The 21124-nt window shown below is 40.8% G+C and overlaps 1 protein-coding gene across 1 annotated transcript in view; it reads left to right on the plus strand.

Annotated features, from left to right (window-relative positions):
- prox1a (prospero homeobox 1a) overlaps positions 1-12380 on the plus strand; it is a 43464-nt gene extending 31084 nt beyond the window's left edge. Inside the window, exon 7 of the mRNA XM_084921041.1 lies at positions 10263-12380. Within this exon, the coding sequence (XP_084777167.1) occupies positions 10263-10448 (186 nt within the window). The 3' untranslated portion in view covers positions 10449-12380. The remainder of the gene's footprint in view (positions 1-10262) is intronic.
- The last annotated feature ends 8744 nt before the right edge of the window (positions 12381-21124 follow it).

Consider the following 21124-nt stretch of genomic DNA (forward strand, 5'->3'; position numbering starts at 1 on the left):
AAAGAAGGTGAGCAGGTGATGAGCGATGCAGAGGAAAGCATAAAAGGATGGAGGGAGGCGGTGCCATCACTGCTGCTGAGTGACTCTGATGTCCCAGTACTGTGACAACATCAGTGATATCAAATCAGTGACCTAAATTCATAATTTTCTGAACAACTGCCTTTTTGTTACCTCAGTTAGATGTTATCTTGCTTAGTTTTTATGCTAAAGACTAAGTACTGCCTGTTTTTAAAAGCACACCCTCAAAACAAGGATCACATCCTTTTGTGTCAGCGGAGGTCGGTGGATTTTGCCAAATATGGATAAACATCGGCATCACATTGTAGATGACGAGGATGGCAGAGCATAAAAGAAAAAAGAAAAAAAAAAACAGGAAGCAGAGGGTTAGAGCTGGTAAAATACGCCAAAGACTTCTTTCTTTGGAACGACAATGGCGTGACGCTCTCGTTGTTCTGATGCTGTCACTGTGGCCACCCGTCAGGAACAAGCAAATGCAGGAACAGTTGTTACCAAAGGTCTTCCTGTTCAACAGCATCTCCGAAACTTCTTTTAGGAGCCCTAAAGTAGGTGTACTAGGTGTATTAGAAGTTACGCATCTTAACACAAAAATGGCCTGTAGAGGCCTGGATGTCGGAGTTTTGATTCATAGTTTGTGTTAAATTGACTTTTTCCACTTGTTGAAAGCACAAGGTCACATCAGGCCTCACCTTATCTTAAAGACCTCATAGTACCATATCACCCCATTAGAGCATTTCACTCTCAAACTGTGGGTTAGGGTTACTTGTGGTTCCTAGAGTATTTAAAAGTAAAATGGGAGGCATAGCCTTCAGCTTTCAGGCCACTCCGCTGTGGATCCAGCTCCCAGTTTAGATTCAGGAGACAGACACCCTCTCTACTTTTAAGCTTAGGCTTAAGACTTAATAAAGCATATAGTTGGGGCTGGACCAGGTGACCCTGAACCCCCCCCCCCCCCCTTAGTATAGACTCACCCTGCCAAAGGCCTCCCTTTCTCCCCTCACCAGTCACGGCAGATGGCCGTTCCCCCCTAAGCCTTGTTCTGCTGCAGATTTCTTCCTGTTAAAAGGGAGTTTTTCCTTTCCACTGTCACCAAGTGCTTGCTAATAGGAGTTTGCCTTATTGTTGGGGCTTCTCTCTGTATTATTGCTGGGTTTTACCTTACAATATAAAACTCCTTGAGGCTACTGTTGTTGCATTGCTCTGTAGTATATAAATAAAGCTGAACTGAACTGAGGTGTTTATCACACTGTCGCTGACAGGATAAAGAACACAGAATGTAATCAGAGAAATCTTTATTTGTCAGGAAGTAATAATATTTTTCAGTTTTGCTCTTGCAGTTAATAACTAGAGTCTATTGAAAGCTTTCATGTTTTGAATGTGTTAAAATGGGACAAAATATACATAAAAAAATAACCCACTTATGAAGGGCTCTCCTTTATTCTAAAAATATTTGAATGCAACCTTGCCCTTTTGTGCTCGTGGCCCGCACTGTTAAAAAAGACTAAATTAGTAAACAGGCGTCACTGTTGCTAAGTGGTTACCGGTCGTGTTTGTGTTTTCAGGCCGGGGTGCTGACATTTTCTTTCGCTGGTGATCTTTCCTTTATGTTTTCAGCCACAGCAGCCACCACCATGTTTGCCAACAGCACAGTTATCACAGTCTGAACTAGAGATGGCACGGTACCACTATTTTATGTCCGATACCGATATCATAAATTTGGATATCTGCCAATACTGATATGAATCCGATATAGTGTTTTTTAATCAATAAAACTGTGTTTTTTAAATATCTTGCTGCATTTTGTATAAGTTCATACTCAAGTTTAAATAAACAACAACACTAAAGCTATTCTGTTATACCTGTATGCAAAAAATACACTGCACCCAAAATATTTCATAGTTCAGCAACACTGATCAATCTAATAAACTTAAACCTACTCCATCCTCCCTATTCTGGTATTTTAAAGAGTACTTAGAAGAAATATTAAGCAACCTAACTAATAAGGTTGCAAACTTCCAGCAAAAAAAAAAAAAAAATAGGGAACCACCTCCCACCCTTCACCTCATGATGCTTAATCGATGTAATCAACTTTAATTTTTTCAACTGCAACTTGATGCAGTGTGAAAAAAAAATGCACAGAAATAAATTATTTTTCAAGAATAATTAAATAGATTCAACATCTTTCTTCAACAGAATTGCAGACTGCACAGATGGTATCTTCCCAAAGGAAAAAGTACTATAGCTTACTAGGGTATATATTAGACTTAACAGTTACTATATACAGTAATGGACTTCTATATATTTTACATAAGATTAAAACATTGGGTGTAAGATTCAGACAATTATTTATTAAAAGCTAGACATTTTAAATGAGAATAAGAAAGAAAAGTATGTCTTTGTGCCCCCTTTTCCCTGTTAATGCCCTATCGGCCCCCCTGGCTAAACTTTGCTAGATCCGCCCTTGCACAGTTACAGCCGTCAGCTACGTAGAAAAAGATCCTGGTGTAGAAAGTAATATTAAATAAATTCTAACAACAGCTTATCAAGCTTAAACGTGCTGCTGTTGTTCAGCCACTGGTTTCCTCTTTCTGGTGCAAAGTGGGCCAAAAACAAAGAAGAGAGACGGACTCACGACAGAAAAGCCGATCAGCTGATCATTAAGCAGTTTCATGATTGAAGTAGCAGCAGGAGAGGGAGGGAGAGAGAAGAGGCAGTCGCTCCATATATCGGTTGTTAAGCTTAATGTGGGAATGCTTTACAAACATTCAGAGATGAACTTACACACTTGCTTTACTTCTCTCTGGGATAACTTTCTCGGAGATGAAATGCTGGTTTGGTAGCGAGGCTACAAATACACACAGCCGCTCTATCACGTGAGCACACGGCTCCGACGTGCTACGGTTATGAGCCGAGTTACGCCGTTTTTTGTGTTTTGTGAGGTGCTTTTTTGATATTTAATGGATCGGATTACATTTTTTATTTCTCTCCGATATCCGATCCAGTAATTTACGTCAGTATCGGACCGATACCGATACATAATATCGGATTGGTCCATCTCTAGTCTGAACTGAGTAGCTTTTACCGCTACTAGAAACACAAAACGCATCAGATTTAGGAGAAAAAAAATTCAAAAATTTTTGGGAAATCCCTACTTTTAAACTAGTATAGAAATGTACAAATGAAAGAAGAGAATAGATGGACTGCGATTAAATGTGTCAACAAAAGAAAAACAGCAGTTCAGAGAGACTAGAGTCTCTATAAGCGAGGGTGATGAATTTGCATGACGATAAACACTCTGATTTCTCATAAGAATAAACTTCCAGGAAGAGATCAGGAAAGGATGAGCCTGTGAGGCGGATGATGAAGGGATAGAGTGAGTGGATGAGAGTAAAAGGAAGGAGACGTGGAAAAAAAAAGAGAAAAAGCAGGAGCGAGGGCATCCCAGTAGGCCTCTTTGTTGGGCAGCGATTTAGAGATTTACAGGCTCTTGTCCTTCTGTGTTTGTGTGTGTGTGTGTGTGCACACATCTGTGTCTGTGTGTGTGAAGAGAGAGTAATTGAGCCTCCCTTCATCCAATATTTACCCACCAAACCGGAGCAATCATGCGAATTATGTTTACTGGGAACGAAGTGTCTTTCTTCCTCTTTAGCTTTCTTTCTCCTTCCCACTTTCCCCCAATCCTCCGCCCTCTCTCTCTCCTGGCAACTAGATACCAAATCAAGATCCTAGCCAGGAGTAAATCACAAACACACACGCACACACACAGGGAAAACATGCCCATCTGTATTGATGATGGCCTAATTTAGATCTCTTTATTGGACTGATTTACGATGGCCAGACAAATCTGGGCATCTGGACCGAAGTATGTGTCTGTGTGTGTGTGTGTGTGTGTGTGTGTGTGTGTGTGTGTGTGTGTGTGTGTGTGCGTGCGTGCATGTGTGCGTGCAGGGCTGTCCAGTTAAGCCGACACCAAACCGGACACACAATATCCTCCCTGCTTTGTTCCCTTCTTTTCTTCCTGCGTTTCTCCCCCTGCCTCTCTTTGAGTCAGCGGTGTCCTTTTTGTCGTCTTGCTTCAGCACTTTGAGTTCTCTCGCTGCTGCCGCGATGACACGCGTCATCCCGAAAACATTTCAAAAACACACGGTGATCATCACGCTGAAGAGGCGCCCGCAGCAGGGCACTTATAGGTCAAGGTCAGCGAATGTCTCGCGGTGCAAGTGTGCAACTCGACAGTTTTTGCGATTTCAGATCATCAGTCACAAACAGCAGACGTGGGAAAACATTTCATTAGGTGCTAAAGGTGCATCTGAGACTACGACAGGCTCTACACCACTAACATACATGCAGAGAATATAAATGTCAGTGTGGAAATGCAATTTACGCAAGGAGATGTTGAAACGGAGGGGATCTGTGTTGGTTTAAGATAAGAGCCGATTTTAACAACTAAAGGATGAAGGGATGTGCTCTGGGAGGGAGAGGACGCCTCAAAGGCACATTCATCTTAAAGATCAAGCTCAGGTTTCAACTTTTATTTGTCCCACGGGCAGTTTCACAGCAACCATTAACCAGCATCTTGACTTAGTGGTTTTCTCTGATTTCCTGCAGAGCTAAAAAGCGAGTGTGTAGTTGTAGCACCTCCCGAGGTTTGATGGTTAAGCATAATCTAGTTTTTGCTATGAAAGGGAATTATATTGTATCCTTTATAAATGATGTCATGGTTATAGCTTCTGTGTGTATTAATGTGGCTAAAAAGACTAAGAAATCCAAGATGATGTGATGGTTTTAGACCTGTGAAGCTAAGCCTGTACAGGAGCTGTAAAATCAAATTTAAAGTTATAACAAAAATAGTTTTAAACAGTCCAGAAAGTTTGATCTACTGCCCTTTTTTAAGACATGCAGACACAAAGTTCTGCTAAGAGTTTGTTAATAATATTTTTAATGAACTGCTTTTACCCAGTTACATAGTTTCCACTAAAAATAACAAAAGATAATAAATATATTATTCCCAAAATGCTGGCTTTAACAATTTAGATTAAAGTTTCCATGTATTTCTGTTATACTTATATACATAGTAATGTAAGTAATGTGAAATGTGAGATTTAATAGAATCTAGTCAAATGAAATTTACTTGATTGGTATCCATTCTGTTTATACCAAGCACATTAATAATATATTTGATTCATTATTAAATAAAAAAGTTTTGATTTTATATCTTTCAGTTGCATTTTGTTCAAAATGTACATGTTTATTGAAGATGGAGAAACTTTTTTCTTTTAGTGCAGATTAGATTAGAGTCAGCTAATAAAAGAACTGGAAAAAAAACTGTTTCAAGATACATGAAAAGCTGAAAGTGTTTTCTTGTGTTGACTAATTAATGTGGAAAACCCAGTCATTAAGTGGTTATTAAAATGTTTTCAGAATTTGCAGATTGATTATGATTCAGCTCATAAACCATAGACCCACTGCTCTCCCCTACATAAGCTGCCTTTATAGGTTAAAGGTATCGGTACTGGTATCGGCAATACTGGCTTTGTATTCGCTTGATAATCGATCGATATCAAAATCTGTGCTATCGCACAGCGCTGACTTTCATTCAAGCTGGAAAATTTCAAGGATTTCCAAAGTTTATCCAAGCGTAGTTTTTAAACAGTTGTTGATGAGCCTGATGGAACCACGTTAGGAAAGCAAGAGTGAGAGTTTGTTCCATCTCTGCATGCGATGCATCATGAATTTGGGAGGAGGTGGGATGTTTTGGGCTGTTTTGCAGGTGACACTGCTGGGGACTGATTAAGAATTCAATAGGCTCTCATCCAAACTGGTCACAACAGCACTGTGCAAAAACACGTCATCTCATTAGGTTTGCACTAAGCGGAGCCATCATTTGTTTTTCCAACAGGACACACCTCCAGCTGTCCAGTGTACTGTGTGTTTTTATGGGTCTCAAGACGTTTTCACCCTCCCTAGGCTACAGGGCTTTCTAACTTATGAATTAAGCACTGAATTGAAGGACAGTTTAACCACAGAGAGTGACTGTGCACTGCATCTGGCCTCCACTGCAGAGTGAGGGGAAAAGCATCCAACGCAAGTGCACCACACATGTGGACGTTCCTTTAAGAGTGTAAGGAAAGCATTCCAGGTGATGAGCTCGTGAAGCTCTGAGTGGATGCCAAGAGTTATCAACATGGAGGCAGCTACTATGAAAAATATGATGTAAAGCATATTTTGCCTAAAAATTTTGCTTCCTACAAAATTCTGTGCATTATGCCACTTTTTATTTCTTCCACAGTGAGGTGGTAGGAGACCAGAATGAAAAAAGAAAAAGCAGATCTGATTTTAAAAGTAGACTCCTTCACTCTGTTGTAAGGACAGGTAGATGTTTCTTAAACAGGTAATGCTGATATTTGGCTTGTGCCAACTCTGCCAAAGTCTTTTGTTCAACCAGTAGCATCACTACAACTTAGGCCCCAATCACACAGGCCTAACAGACCAGGCAACCACTGGTCACTAGGGAAAAATGTGTATTCCCTGACTGACTCCTGGAGATTAATGGCAGCAGGGAAGTAAAACTAGTCTGAAAGATAAATATTGTAACATACCCGCAGACCTCTATGCGATGAAAGCTAGCAAGTTGCGAAGGTCTCCAAGCTAAATAGTCAAGTTAGACACAAATCAGAAACAGAGACTGTCTGCCTTCAAAGTGAAAATGTAAAGGTGAATCTTCCTCATTTATGGTTCGTGTTGAGTGTCACACTCAGTAGTTGGTTAGTGTCTGCAGACAAGTTAGCTTCTTCTATGCAAACTACAGGAGACCAAAGTTTTCAGTGCAGACTCTCTGTGCAGGTGATTCTACGTTGTAACAACTTGCAACCACTTGCGAACCAGTTGGGGAATGGTTGGCTGACAGGTGGTCTCTGACCTCTGTTACTGGGGCCTAAGTTGTAGTAATGCAAAAGGTTGAAAAAAATGGCCATCGTCCAGAAGAGCATAGTTGGAATAATTGGTGAAGCCAAATATCAGCATTATTCCCTAGCAAACAGTCTCTAGGCCTGTGTGACTGAGGCCTTACTTCCCACACAGACTCTCTCTCTCTGCTCTTTATATTACTTGATATGGTCTTAAGTGACCTGTGATTGGCTAAAGTCTCACCTATATGCTACATTTTCTAAAGCCTGAAAAAGACCTCAGTAGAGTTTTGACTACCCAAGCTTTAATCTACTGAAGACTCTTTACTGAGTAGGTGTGTCCAAACTTTTGATACCATCCTGGAAAGTTTTAACTTTTATATGTGTGTGAGAGTAAGCTTGTATGTCGTGTGTGTGTGTGTGTGTGTGTGTGTGTGTGTGTGTGTGTGTGTGTGTGTGTGTGTGTGTGTGTGTGTGTGTGTACAGTAGCGTCTACACTAAGACAATGACAGAGGGCCTCATTGAAATAACTGTGGTCTCAGGGGGCCAGCTAAAAAAGAGAGAGGGTAGGTTAGGGTAGACAGAGTATATGAGAGTCCAGGGAATCATTTAGACTGCGAGTGTGTGTGACTGTGTATGCGTGGAGTGATTCATCCGTTCTGGTGGCAGCTAACCTTGGCATGTCCTGCCACGCGTGACGGGGGTTACACCCAGACAGCTCTGTGCCGTCCTCCACGTGTGTGTGAGCTTGTTGGGGTGTATAGGTGGGTATACCTTGCCTTGAAGAGTCAGCTGTGTGTGTTTGGGTGTGTGTGTGTCTGCATGCAAGAAAAAGAGCCAAAAAAGAAGAATAAAAGGAGACAGGGAGGAGGGAGAAGGGGGAGTATCCCAGTCAGGTTGTTTAGTGTCTTTGTATGATCTTGCCCCCGGGAGAAAGGGCAGGAAAAAAAGACTGAAAAATGTGTGTGTGTGTGTGTGTGTGTGTGTGTGTGTGTGTGTGTACCTCTCCGTGTGCCATTGTTCTGCTGTCAGAGTCACAATGACACACACACAGCATTAAAATCTACACACACATAAACACACTAAAAGCCTTGATGTCAGTATATTTAAGCTTGCACTGGAAACTACAACTGGAAGCCACACACACACACACACACACAGTCTGACGGATCACACACCACTGCTCACCTGCCATCGTCAAAGACTGCGTGTTTGTGATCTGCCATTATATGAGAGTGTGTGCATGTCCACAAGGAGCATGCACACACACACACACACACACACACACACACATCTGGGAGTTGTTAAGAATGGGGAAGAACAGGGAAGGGAAGTTCTGAAGAACAGTTTACTGACAGGAATAGTAATATTTGGTCACCTGAAACAGCCGCACACTTAATTCTTCATCATTTTACGTCATCAGCATTCTGGAAGCCGGCCTGCTCCCTATTTAAAGATTTATACATCTCAGTTGTGTTGTTTTTCTCTATTTCAGTTCTCCCTTTTTTGACAGTGTATTGTTTAGTATTAGTCACGGCACATGTGTATCATGTCATATGGCATAAACCAACCTGTTCAAACAGTTACGCAAGAATGTGTCTTTTTTTATTTTGAGTTCTTCTTCATTTATTTTATGGACTTTTATGGCCACGGAAATAAAATGATCTCATTTATAAAGCAAAAATAAAATTAGTTGATTAACTATAAAGTATGCGCATGACTTAAACTGAATAAAAACATTAAATAAAAAAATTGCAATAATCGCCAACATGTGCACGTTTACTCTGAATCTCTGAGCACATTTCAAGTTCAAGTACACGATCCTCCTTTTGTGCTGCTGTATTTTTTACATATTTTTCCAAAGACACGTCTCAAGTTGTCCTGTGATGTAACAGGATTTAAAATGAATTTAAGATCAGCTACAATATTAACGCCCCTGATTCTCCTGTAGCTGTTCCTGCAGCAGAGCTCCGACATCTGGTGAGGACTGTTACAGCGGCAGATTAATATCCATAGTTTTGGCACTGGGTACTACAGTCACATCTGGCTGCAATGTTCTAATGTCCACATCATTTTTCAGTTACTTTCCCTCTTGCACTCCAGGTTTTCTGTGGTGGAAATATGCTGTGCTTGTGCAGAAAGAAATGCAGAAACACAAGTGGGAAGTTTTCCTTCAAAGATCAAAGTGGTGATATTCAATTCAATTCAATTCAATTCAATTTTATTTATATAGCGCCAAATCACAACAAAAGTCGCCTCAAGGCGCTTCATAGATACAGAGAAAAACCCAACAATCATATGACCCCCTATGAGCAAGCACTTTGGCGACAGTGGGAAGGAAAAACTCCCTTTTAACAGGAAGAAACCTCCGGCAGAACCAGGCTCAGGGAGGGGCAGCCATCTGCTGCGACCGGTTGGGGTGAGAGAAGGAAGACAGGATAAAAGACATGCTGTGGAAGAGAGACAGAGGTTAATAACAGATATGATTCAATGCAGAGAGGTCTATTAATACATAGTGAGTGAGAAAGGTGACTGGAAAGGAAAAACTAAATGCATCTTGGGAATCCCCCGGCAGCCTACGTCTATTGCAGCATAACTAAGGGAGGATTCAGGGTCACCTGGTCCAGCCCTAACTATATGCTTTAGCAAAAAGGAAAGTTTTAAGCCTAATCTTAAAAGTAGAGATAGTGTCTGTCTCCCGAATCCAAACTGGAAGCTGGTTCCACAGAAGAGGGGCCTGAAAACTGAAGGCTCTGCCTCCCATTCTACTTTTAAATACTCTAGGAACAACAAGTAGGCCTGCAGAGCGAGAGCGAAGTGCTCTAATAGGGTGATATGGTACTACAAGGTCATTAAGATAAGATGGGGCCTGATTATTTAAGACCTTGTGTGTGAGGAGCAGGATTTTGAATTCAATTCTGGATTTAACAGGAAGCCAATGAAGGGAAGCCAAAACAGGAGAAATATGCTCTCTCCTTCTAGTCCCTGTCGGTACTCTTGCTGCAGCATTTTGGATTAGCTGAAGGCTTTTCAGTGAGTTTTTTGGACATCCTAATAATAATGAATTACAGTAGTCCAGCCTGGAAGTAATAAATGCATGAACTAGTTTTTAAGCGTCACTCTGAGACAGGATATTTCTAATTTTAGAGATGTTGCGCAAATGGAAGAAAGCAGTCTTACATATTTGTTTAATATGTGCGTTGAAGGACATGTCCTGGTCAAAAATGACTCCAAGGTTCCTCACAGCGTTACTGGAGGCCAAGGTAATGCCATCCAGAGTAAGAATCTGGTTAGATACCATATTTCTATCACCCATGATTTCATTTTTTCTCCTTTCAGGTTCCTGATCGATTCCTGGAGGTGGCCCAGGTGACCCTTCGTGAGTTCTTCAACGCCATCGTGGCTGGAAAGGATGCGGACCCATCCTGGAAGAAGGCCATCTACAAAGTGATCTGCAAACTGGACAGCGAGGTTCCTGAGGTCTTCAAATCCCCCAACTGTCTACAAGAGCTCCTCCATGACTGACTAGGCCAAGGGAAGAAGCAAAGCAAGCAAGACAGACCTCCGAGGACAGTGAGAAGACTGTAGGAAAATGCCGCTCGGAGTTAGACTAGTCGGAGGTCTGTGATGAAATGCGATTGAAGGTTTGTGACATTCATAAAGATATGCAGACTCTTGAGGCAGTTCTGTTCGGAGGCTGCCAGAGAGCTTCGCTTATGGTTATCATTTGGTCAGCCCGTCTTTTGAAAACAAGATGTTCTATGAAGAAAAAAAGCTTTTCCTCTTACATGACGTGCCGGGCTGCGACCCAGAGTGCGGTTATGCTCAAATTAACATATTTTGTCGGGGAAATGAAAAAGCAAAATGGTGAGAAACAGAATCACATCAAACTGGCAGAGAAGCTCCTCGTCCTTGAAAACCCCCGTCTTCTCTTTTTCTTCCGCCTTGTTTAAACTTTTCCATCCTTCTCCGGAGGATCAAAGGTGCGATGAAGATGACGATTCAACCTGTGACTTCGAGTCAGGGGGCAGACTAAAAATGAAAGAAGATAATATATGAAAAAAAGATCTTTTTATTGTGGATGTTTTTAAGTTACATGGACATTTTTGAGACAAAAAAGTGGTTTGTGTATTTTTTCCTTTCCTTTGTATAAGCTTACATCCTCTCTTCTACGACCCCTCAGTCACTCACATGCACACAGATACACCCCTCATAGGAAAGCACAGTAGCATTCCCAAATCCTCACCTAAATCCAGACAAACTGGGCAAAAAACCCACTTAGTTGTTGTTTATCTGATTCATTTCCCCTCCTGTTTTTACTTAAGCCTCCTCTTACTGTACTGAGACTTACTGAGTGTCTATATTGACTGTGTGGCTCTCTCCCTGCCCCATCCCTCTCTGGCTGCCCCCTTCTCTTCACATATCCAGAGCATCAGAGATTTATCAGTACTGGATTTTTTAGCAAATGCTAGAATTGACAGCTGCAAACATTTCAGATGAAAATCCACAGTAACTAAAAAAAAAGTAAAAATCTGTTCTCATGCATGAATTCAGCAGCTGCATTTAGGTCCTAATGTCAGCAGACTGAAATGTTGCTGCTTTTTAAAAATGTTTCATTTGTTTGTTTGGACCCACCCTCTATCTCCATATGCTGTTTGCGCAGGCGTTCCTTAAATTGTCTTTATTTGATCTGTACATGATCTGTACTGAACAGGCAAATAATCATTTTAGTTCCCTCTGGGGGACAAATGATATAATGCACGTTTGCTGTTACATACGCACCAATGTCAAAACGATAAGATGAGTCACTGTTTTCTTTACAATACTTAAAAAACGTGGCACTGATTCATGAAACAAATTCTTGTGATATGTTTGAGGCGTGGTTTTGTCCATGATGCCCCCCTTAAGGCCTTCACTTTAAACCACTGTGTCACATTTCTTTTTAATTAAAAGTGTTGAAGATGTTCATAGATGCAAACAAAACAACGGTATGTCTCAGATGGTGCTTTGGCCACAGACTAATCTTTGGAAAAAATTGAAATCTGTGTTACACAATCATGAATTTTTTTTTTTTTAAGTAATCATTAAATGTCCTGATAAGCACCAAACCAGTTCCCCAGGTACTTCCTCTCTGCTCTGGACAGCTGAGAGGGGGCAGCTGCACCGGCCGGGTCATGTGTGAAGTGTTTAAGGTTTTAACAGCTGAAGAAGAAAAAAAAAAAAAGAAAAAAGAAGAAAAAAAAGACAACAAAATGCTGATATTTGTAGCTTGTATAGATGTAATAAATACTCTGATCACTCTGATATTGTTATTATTTATAACTGAAATAATTATTCCTTTTAATGTTATTCTGATGATGATGATTATTAATGCTTGCTACAGATTTGACCAGTGGTTTAATCATTGTTTATCCATCAAACTGCAACATGAAATAAATTATTCTTTGAACAAAAATCAGTCGGAGGTCGTTTGTAAGCTCGTCGCCACTTTCTTCCTGCTCTGTTTGCGCTCGGCTGAGGTGCAGAGGGCGTTGACCGCTTGAACGCACCAGCTCGCCGTCAACCCAAGCAGTAACTAGGCAACGCGATGGCCACTTTAACTCGGTCCATGCCCTCGTCCCCTCCCTCCCTCTCTCTCTCTCGCTCTCTGGATCCTGTATAGGGGGGGGACATGTGATCCCTTGTTGTTGTTGCTGATGAATTGAAAAGAGGAGCGCTGTGTGATTATTGTCAGCACAAAAGCCTCAAAAAGCTGCTGACGCCTAGATTAGGCAGTACAAAGACGCAGGGATACACACGCACAACACACAAAAAGACATAGGTACAGGCTCTCAGTTGCGCACACAAAAACACGGGGACGAGGCCCGGCTGCCCTCGTTGCCCTACGCTGCTTCTCACTCCCCTGTTCTCTCCTCCGTTCATCCTCTCACACCCCTCCATCACTCCATCGCTGATATTACTGTCCTCCTCCCCTCTTTTATACCTCTACTGTCTCCTCTTCGCTTCCTATCGCACAGATTTTATTTCATCTACCCTCCTCTAACGCCACTTACCTCCCTAACACACACAAACACACACCATGCCCTCTGTGTGTTGGCGCCAAACACTAACTGGCATCACACAATGCCAACCACCATCACCAGCATGGGATTAAGTGCCAGCACTCAATGTGCTTCTTTTTTTTCCCCCTTTCTTTCTTTCTCTCACCGACGCACACACGCAACAAATAAATACTGCCAGGCCTCCTGCATAATAAAACAGTTTATAACTCTGTAAAGCTATGTCTCCTGTAATAATCCAGTCTCAATTAACATTTTTTGCCTCTATGTAGAAGTCAGAGGGGATTAAATTAAACAAAACAAAAATTCACGGGAACGTTTGCCAAGCATGAAAATCTGAAACCACAAAGATGAGCACGGAGGTGGCTGTCGCTGGCCTTAATGTGACTGCTTTGCATTCAGCAAAACCAAAAGTACCTTCAAGAAGAGGCTGAATAGCCACAAAAGAAGGCCATCAAACGTCACTGTGACGGGGACGCTGTGTCCTTCGCCAACAAATGGCCGCTTGCTCGACAACAGAGACTTCAGCCGCAGGGAACGTCATTTCTACAATCGTGTCTTTGTTTTTTTAGCACAGCGTTTGATTGACAATTTGGTTGTGAAACATCTGATCAGACAGCCACATTAAACACAATCTAGAACTACCAGATTATTTTTTTTAATCCTTTCAAGGATATTCAAGGTTTTGTGGGCGTTTGACCAACCAGCCTACACATTCTTTAGTGGATTTGGACAGGGCATTTGACCAGGTTCCTCAGGAAGTGTCAGAGGGTTTCTACTTTGGTGGTTCCAGGATCACCTCATTGCTGTTTGCAGATGATGTGGTTCTCTTGGCTTAATCAGGTGATGACCTCCAGGTTGCAGCTGAATGTCAGAGGGGCGGGAATGAGACCAAGTCTGAGGTCCTAATGGAAGGGTGAAGTGCCATTTCTGGGTCGGCAAGGAGTTACTGCTCCAAGTGTAGAAGCCTAAATATCTAGGGGCTTTGCTCATAAGTAGAGTATGAGATTGGCAGAAGGATAAGTGGGGCATCATCAATGATGCAGACAATGTACCGGTATGTTGTGGTGAAGAGAGAGTTGAGTGTGAAAGCACATCTGCCGATTTATTGGTCTAGCTACAGTCCTACAAAAAGAAAGAATGAGATATGAAAAAAGAAAGAGATAGATTTTATAAAATAATTTTTAATTGTGGGTACAAGCGGTGGAAATAAGCTTCCTCTGAAGGGCTCCTCAATCTCAACTCCAAGGGGCTTAGCATAGACATGCTACTCTTCCACAACAAAAGGATGCAGATGAGGATGTTTTTGGAGCATCTGGTTAGGTTGTATTGGGCACCTCGTTGGTGAGACGTTTTGGACATGCACTAGTGGGAGGAGGTCCTGGGGCAGACCCAGGACACACTGGTTAGATTAAATCCCTCAGCTGGCTGTCCTCCTTACAAAGTGCTGGAGGAGGGTCCAGGTAGAGGTCTCTGCTTAAAGCGCTAGTATGACATCATACATCATAAGCCGCTGCAGTATTCTCCTGAACAACAGGTGTCGCCACGCAGACAATACCACCACATGGGCGCTGATGAAGGAAGAGAAGAAGCCAAGAAAAGACTTTACCGAGTGTGTTCTTTTCCCTCAAAGTCTCAAGTTTTCAAACTCTTGCAACATCCCCCTCTGAATATCTGTATGTCTCTGAGCTTTTGTGCTGGAATATTATTAGAATGGCAATAAAAACTAACACAATCGTACACTCGTGTCTTAAACCGAGCTGCGATGGCTAGGTTAGAAACAGGGGCGATTTTAGCCCATTTTCTGCTCCAAAATGAATCAAAGCACCCCCAAAGATTTCTTACTTTTTTTGACAATATTTGCTGTTTGTGTGACACACTACTAAAAATATAAAAAGCATACAGCACTGTACTTGTTTGAGACGTAACATTTTAACAACAAAAGTATAGATAACCCCCCCTCCCAAAATGGTTTGTTCCAGCTCGCCTCTCCTCTACTCTGGCTCTAGCGCTCTTGCTGCCAGAGCGATGGTGGCTGAGACGCAGCAGAGCGGAGGTGGAAGTGCCTGGCTTAAAACAGGACATGTTAGCTGCATTTAACCTTCAGTTACTTTTTATATAGTTACATAGGAGTCAGGCCATGTTTCTTTTTAGCTGAAAAACATTACACCCGGTAACCTGCAGTGTTGAAAGCGTGTTTTCCGACAATGTTTGCTACCCTACAATCCGTCCTGCTCTGTAGTAAATTCAGCGATATTTGACCGCCATGTTGCTCCCATTGAAATGTATACAGCCCATTTAAAATCTAAAACTTTAAATTGTCGGCAGCCTACTGTTGTTACCACTGTCCTGTTTGAAATGGATACTAACTAGCTAACTGACTGAATACCTATTAACCTTATAACTCCTGTTGTGTGTGTGTGTGTGTGTGTGTGTGTGTGTGTGTGTATGTGTGTGTGTGTGTGTGTGTGTTTGTGTACAGAGAGACAGCCAGGTTCATAATGGATATAAGGAAGTTTTTTCAAAAAAAGGAGCCACATTCAGGTAAAAGTGTAAAATCAAACGATCCGTCAATCAAGAATAATGTTGGATCAGTGTTTCAATGTTTATATCTTTTATTAGATGTTCATGTGGTTTGGTTATTTGCCTTTTGGTTGAAAGTAGACTGAGAGAGGACTTTTTGTTAGTGATCTTAATAGAATTTTTTTCATATTAATGTAATTTTTCATCTAATTGAATACAATCTATTTGTGTATGATTGTCAGGCCATAGAGGGAGAGAGGAAAGAGGGGAACGTGAGGAGAAAGTACAAGGTCAGGAAGAACCAGGTAAGAAAACAGACAGGAAACAGTGACAGGCACAACAGAAACTGTTAAACTGACAAAGAGAAAAAAAACCAACTAATTTTACTCACACAATCTGGAAGTTGTGTCCTCCCTATATTAAAGCTGTTATACAGAATCTGCAAAACAAACTGGGTTGAAACATTTTTGACCCTCTTTAACAACATTCCAACATAACATTATAATTGATTGGGGAGATTAAAATTAATGATATATTTTTATGTGGTTCAGCCACAACTCTACTAAAACCTCAGCCAGTAATAGGTAGGCCAACTTTTGGACCGTCCAGTTGTCTGTATGACTGCCACAGTACGTACATCACATTTGTACTCTATCAGAAAGTGCCAAACAGCCCTGGTGGAGTGAGGAGCTGTAAAGAGAAGCAGAGTGCTCTGTTTATATTCTAAAAATGTTTTAAGCTTGTTTCAAAGATTCTGTACAGCAGCTTTAAATGTTTTCCAAAAGCACACATACGCTTATCAGTGTTTCTCAAACTTTTTACAGTGTGTACCACCTGATAAAAATGTTAAGCTCTCCTAAGTACCACTATGAAAGCATGAAACTCATAAATCTTACAACACAAAATTATTATTATTAAATTAGTAAAATTAGTATCTGCAGTAAAGATTTTTTCATACATTGTATACATTCTACCACAGGCAAAGTTGCCTCCATTTTTATAGTTTTTATTAATATTTTGTAATAATTTATTTGTAATAATTTATTCTGTTTTGGGAGTATATTTTTATGTATCTGTATTATATTATACATACACATTAAAAGTGAATCTCTGTCCAAAAAATGCACTCAGTTTACTTTTTACTCACTATGAGTATCATTCATTATTCTCGCCCAGTAATTAAGGTTGGGATTTTTTCTATTCCAATCCATTCTTCTTTGGCAGCATTTAAATAACCTTAATCAGATTTGATGATTTTGTTACAGACTTTTCAAAAAAGCGTTTTGCTTTTCTTTCACAAATGTGGGATTAAATTGTGTTAAAATGTACAAAACAGTGATGTCATGTTTTGTGACGAGGACCCAGGCACAGAGAGACTTGATGAATTTAAGAATCTTATGATTTAATAAAGAAATTTGCAGACTTGCACAGAGAGGGTAAAATTATGATGACTGATAACGGAGACGAAGACAACAGACGATAAGGACAGGGAGGAACAGGGGTTTAAATGCACCAAAGAGAACCGAGAGAACTCGGGACAACATTTAAGGATGCAGGGACTGACAGAGACAGGTTTATCTTGCCTGGCTGGGCAGCTTTCCGGGTGCTCAGCACCCCAAAAGCTCTGATCCTAGAATCGCCCCTGGTTACAAATATCGAGAGGTGCACGACCAGCCCATGTGGCATGCACCTCAAATACTGTGGTGCATGCCACATGAAGGTGTAACATTCAGAGAGCATAAAAACACCCTTAGACTGCTACCCTTACCACCCGGACCCACATAAATGGCAGAAAATAGATGTATGAATGAATGGTTGGATGACATCTTTTTAAATACTAAACAAAATAAACCAAACACATTTGTCATTTATATCTACATGTCAGTTATACCCGTCACATCCCCCTGCACTATCACTGTGCACAACGGCTGGTTTGCTCAGTACAACACGTGTTGTTACAAGAGATGAGATTAAAAGTTTGATTCCACTTTGCAGGGGATGTTTTTTCTTCATTTTATTGCTGAAATTTGCAACAACAAAAAAAATTCTGTTTGTAGGTTTATTAAAATTTTGGTAAACCAACTTGCTAGGACATCTTGGAAGGTTGTCCAGCTACCCTCCATCCTGGCTGTTGAGGGCAAAAAGAGCTTCAAAGCAAATACAACATAAACATTTGACATCCTAATACTTTGAGCACATTCAAACCTTAGCAATGCTAAGAGGTTGGTGTCATGCAAACGAGTTTCTTTTAGCTTTTGCAGCATCTGCACCGCAGATGGGGTTAATACAGACACATTAAACAGAAACTTGCAGATTTCAGCTTAAAAAGAGCACAACACAGATACACGCACAAGAAGGCAAAGGGTATCTTGTGCATTAGCTTACTCTGCCAAAGCTTTTCATTTGAACAGGAGGAGCTGAACAGGAGGTGGGGTCACTCTTTCTTCTATATGATCATGTACGCGCACACATGCCGTCTGCCTGTGAAAGCACATCTGAGCAGCGCAACAATAAAACAGCTGTGTTTGTGTTGGCCTGATGATTGTTTCATTCTCAATCACCCCATCATAAGCACAAACACACTTACGCAGACACAAACACACTTACTGTCCACAGAGATGGCATGACAGTGATTCATCTTGGGTAATAGCTGCTGTTATGGAGTAGGGAGACAGTTTATTATGAAGAAAATCTCTCCTCAACATTATTCTAATAGCTGCATCTTCTCTATGTTAACTGCTATTAAAGTGGACTGCAGTGTGTGTGCGTGTGTGTGTTTATTCACATCCACTGCAATACTGGGAGATGGATGCACTAGTCTGGGATGTAAGAGGAATAAAAAGTACAACACTTAGATTGAAGTTGCATTTGAAGATAGATTTGTACACTCCAAAAAAAACGAAAAACCCAAATTGTGCCCAAAGTGCTGACTTTAAGTTATTTGAGAACATGAAAATGAAAATTTTCCAAATAATTTTGTTGCATAAGTACAATTTAAAAAAATTAAATTTAATGGAATCTGGTCAAATACAGTGTATTTGATTGATATACATTCAGTTTATACCAAGCATGTTTTCTTTAATCGTTTGACTAAATAAACCTTTAATTTTATATATTTCTGGAATATTTCACTTGCATTTAACTCAAAAGTATTGATGTATACTTACCAGTAATTTTAGGCTGGACAGATGGAGAGAAACTCTGTTTTCATCTACCAAAATTAAATGAAAGATTATTACTTTTTATCGTTGTTATAACAATGACCGTGTGCATATTTCAGCTTAACAATGATCAAATACCAGATTTTATATGTGGGTATCTGAATTATGATCAAAACGTTTTGACTCCACCTTCAGGGAGCAGCAACTGCTCCCACTGCTCATTCATGTTTATGTCAGTCCCTGGTTGTGCTCTGCTGACCACTTTCACGTGTGTGTATGTGTCAAACCCACGTAACCTTCATGCCGAGGATCATCACTGGTAACAAAAGCTGTTTCTGCAGCCGGAACCCAGAGGCCAAACAGCCGTTTTCACTGGAAGAGTCTGAAGAGTGCAAGCTTTGAGGTCTTTGGTAGCTGCGGCTCAGGAAGTAGAGGAGGCCATCTACCAACTGGAGGACAAGGATAGAACTAGTCAAAGTATCCATGAGCAAGCCCTGAGTTGTCTCTGATGTGTGTGTGTGGGTGTGTACACATGCTAGACAAGGAGCTTAAGTATAGAAAAAAGCACTTGTATGAATGGATTAATGAGGCTTGTAGTAAAAAGCACTTTGAGTGCTCTGTTAGAGTAGAAAAGTGCTGTATAAGTACCAGTCCATTTACCAGGAACAAGCTCATTGCTTTTGGTTTCCAAAATCACAGTGTTGTGGACCATGAATTTCCCCCCATGTTCTGACTGTGAGTGTGGAGTTCGACTCTGAGGTGTCTGAGGGAGAAAATGTGGCACAAACCACCTCGATGAGGGCTGCAATCTTGCCATCACGCTCTACATAACTAAAAAGTCTTTGCTCATCACCACCTTACTGTCCACATTTGTCTCATAAGCAAAGAGGCTGCAGTTTTGACACAATGGAACAGATCCAGTGCACACGTGCAGAAGAGGGCTTCCAAGGAGGGATTTAACAACAGCAGCTGCTTGAGAAGTGCTCTAAGAGACAACATAAAAAGCACAGACATTTCATTACCATATTATACAGCTGGTGAGGGACCTAAAATGTCTGTCCTTATATTTTCAGATCAGATAAAGAACCACCACCACTGAATCACCCCAACCAACCAAGACAGACACACAAGCAGTAACGAAAGACCAGCATCTCAGAAACAACACAATCCCCTCAACCTCGAACTGGCAGATGGCTGCCCCTCCCTGAGCCTTGGTCTGCTGCAGGTTTCTTCCTGTTAAAAAGGAGTTTTTCCTTCCTACTGTCGCCAAGTGCTTGTTTATAAGATGTTGTCGGATTGTTGGAGTTTTCTTTGTATCGTTTTAGGGTCTTTACCTTTCAAAATAAAGTGACTTGATTTGAAAAATCAGAAAATGTAATGACAGAGATCTTTTTTACCTTTAGAAATAAACGATATACAGCTCTTCTTTTCTCTTTAGCCTAAGTAAAATTACCCAATAATGAGTTTTACAAGTGTTCATACAGTCACTTTCTTGATTACATAATTGTGTTCATTTTTTCAGTAAATAATAACAAAAAATGTAACTTCTGTAGCATAAATAATGAATCCGGTTATTAGTTGGACCCCCACAGTCTAGTGAACGTTGAAAATAGATCATAAGCATGGAGAACAACACTTCAGCTCTCAGCCCCTTTAAACTGTGATCACGGCTGCCAATAAAGATGATGTAGTTGGAAACTGACAAGTGTATTTCTTTGTGTAAACTGTCTCTGCTGCACCATTGCAGAACAGAGGTGGCTCTCCCATCGCTGTTTGATACTCGTTTCATTGTCTTTTCAGGCAACTCAGGTAGAACCTCGGCACCATCTGACCTCAGTCTGACCTGTTGGAAAGCCAAAATCAGACTCTAATTATTACTTTAACAAACTGACATGAAAGCATCACTCAAATAAACGGCTGACTTAATCGGACCATCACAGCATACAACAATCACTGTTAGCTTGTTGAACAGACTTTAATCAGCCAGCTCTGCAGGTTTATTTGCATCAGTTCTTTAAGATGGCACCCAGGTGAATGGAGCTAATTGTTGTTTGGAACAGCTGCTGTAAAGCACTTTGACTTCTCCCAACACGCACCGCATCCCTGTATTTCTCCATTAGGTTGGGCTCCCTTTAACCCCAGATTGAGTCTCTTTTCCATTGTACACCTTTCCTGTAGCATTTTTTGTCAAACATGAATTGTGTCTGAACAACCCTAGTCTATTATAAACTTAGAGGAAAAACTTTAAGTTGAAATCAAATCAAATCAAATCAAAATTTATTTATATAGCACATATTAAAACAACAGTGTTGACCATAGTGCTTCACAGTCAATAAAAACATGAGACAGTTAAAACAAACAATAAAAGAGGACAACAAACAATAGGTAACAACGCAACAAGCTAAAACAGCCAACTAGACAGAATCAAAAGCCAAAGTAAAAAAATACGTTTTAAGAC

Source organism: Perissodus microlepis, chromosome 23, assembly GCF_051167445.1.
Source record: "Perissodus microlepis isolate ML-2025 ecotype Zambia chromosome 23, ASM5116744v1, whole genome shotgun sequence".
In the NCBI taxonomy this organism is placed as follows: domain Eukaryota; kingdom Metazoa; phylum Chordata; class Actinopteri; order Cichliformes; family Cichlidae; genus Perissodus; species Perissodus microlepis.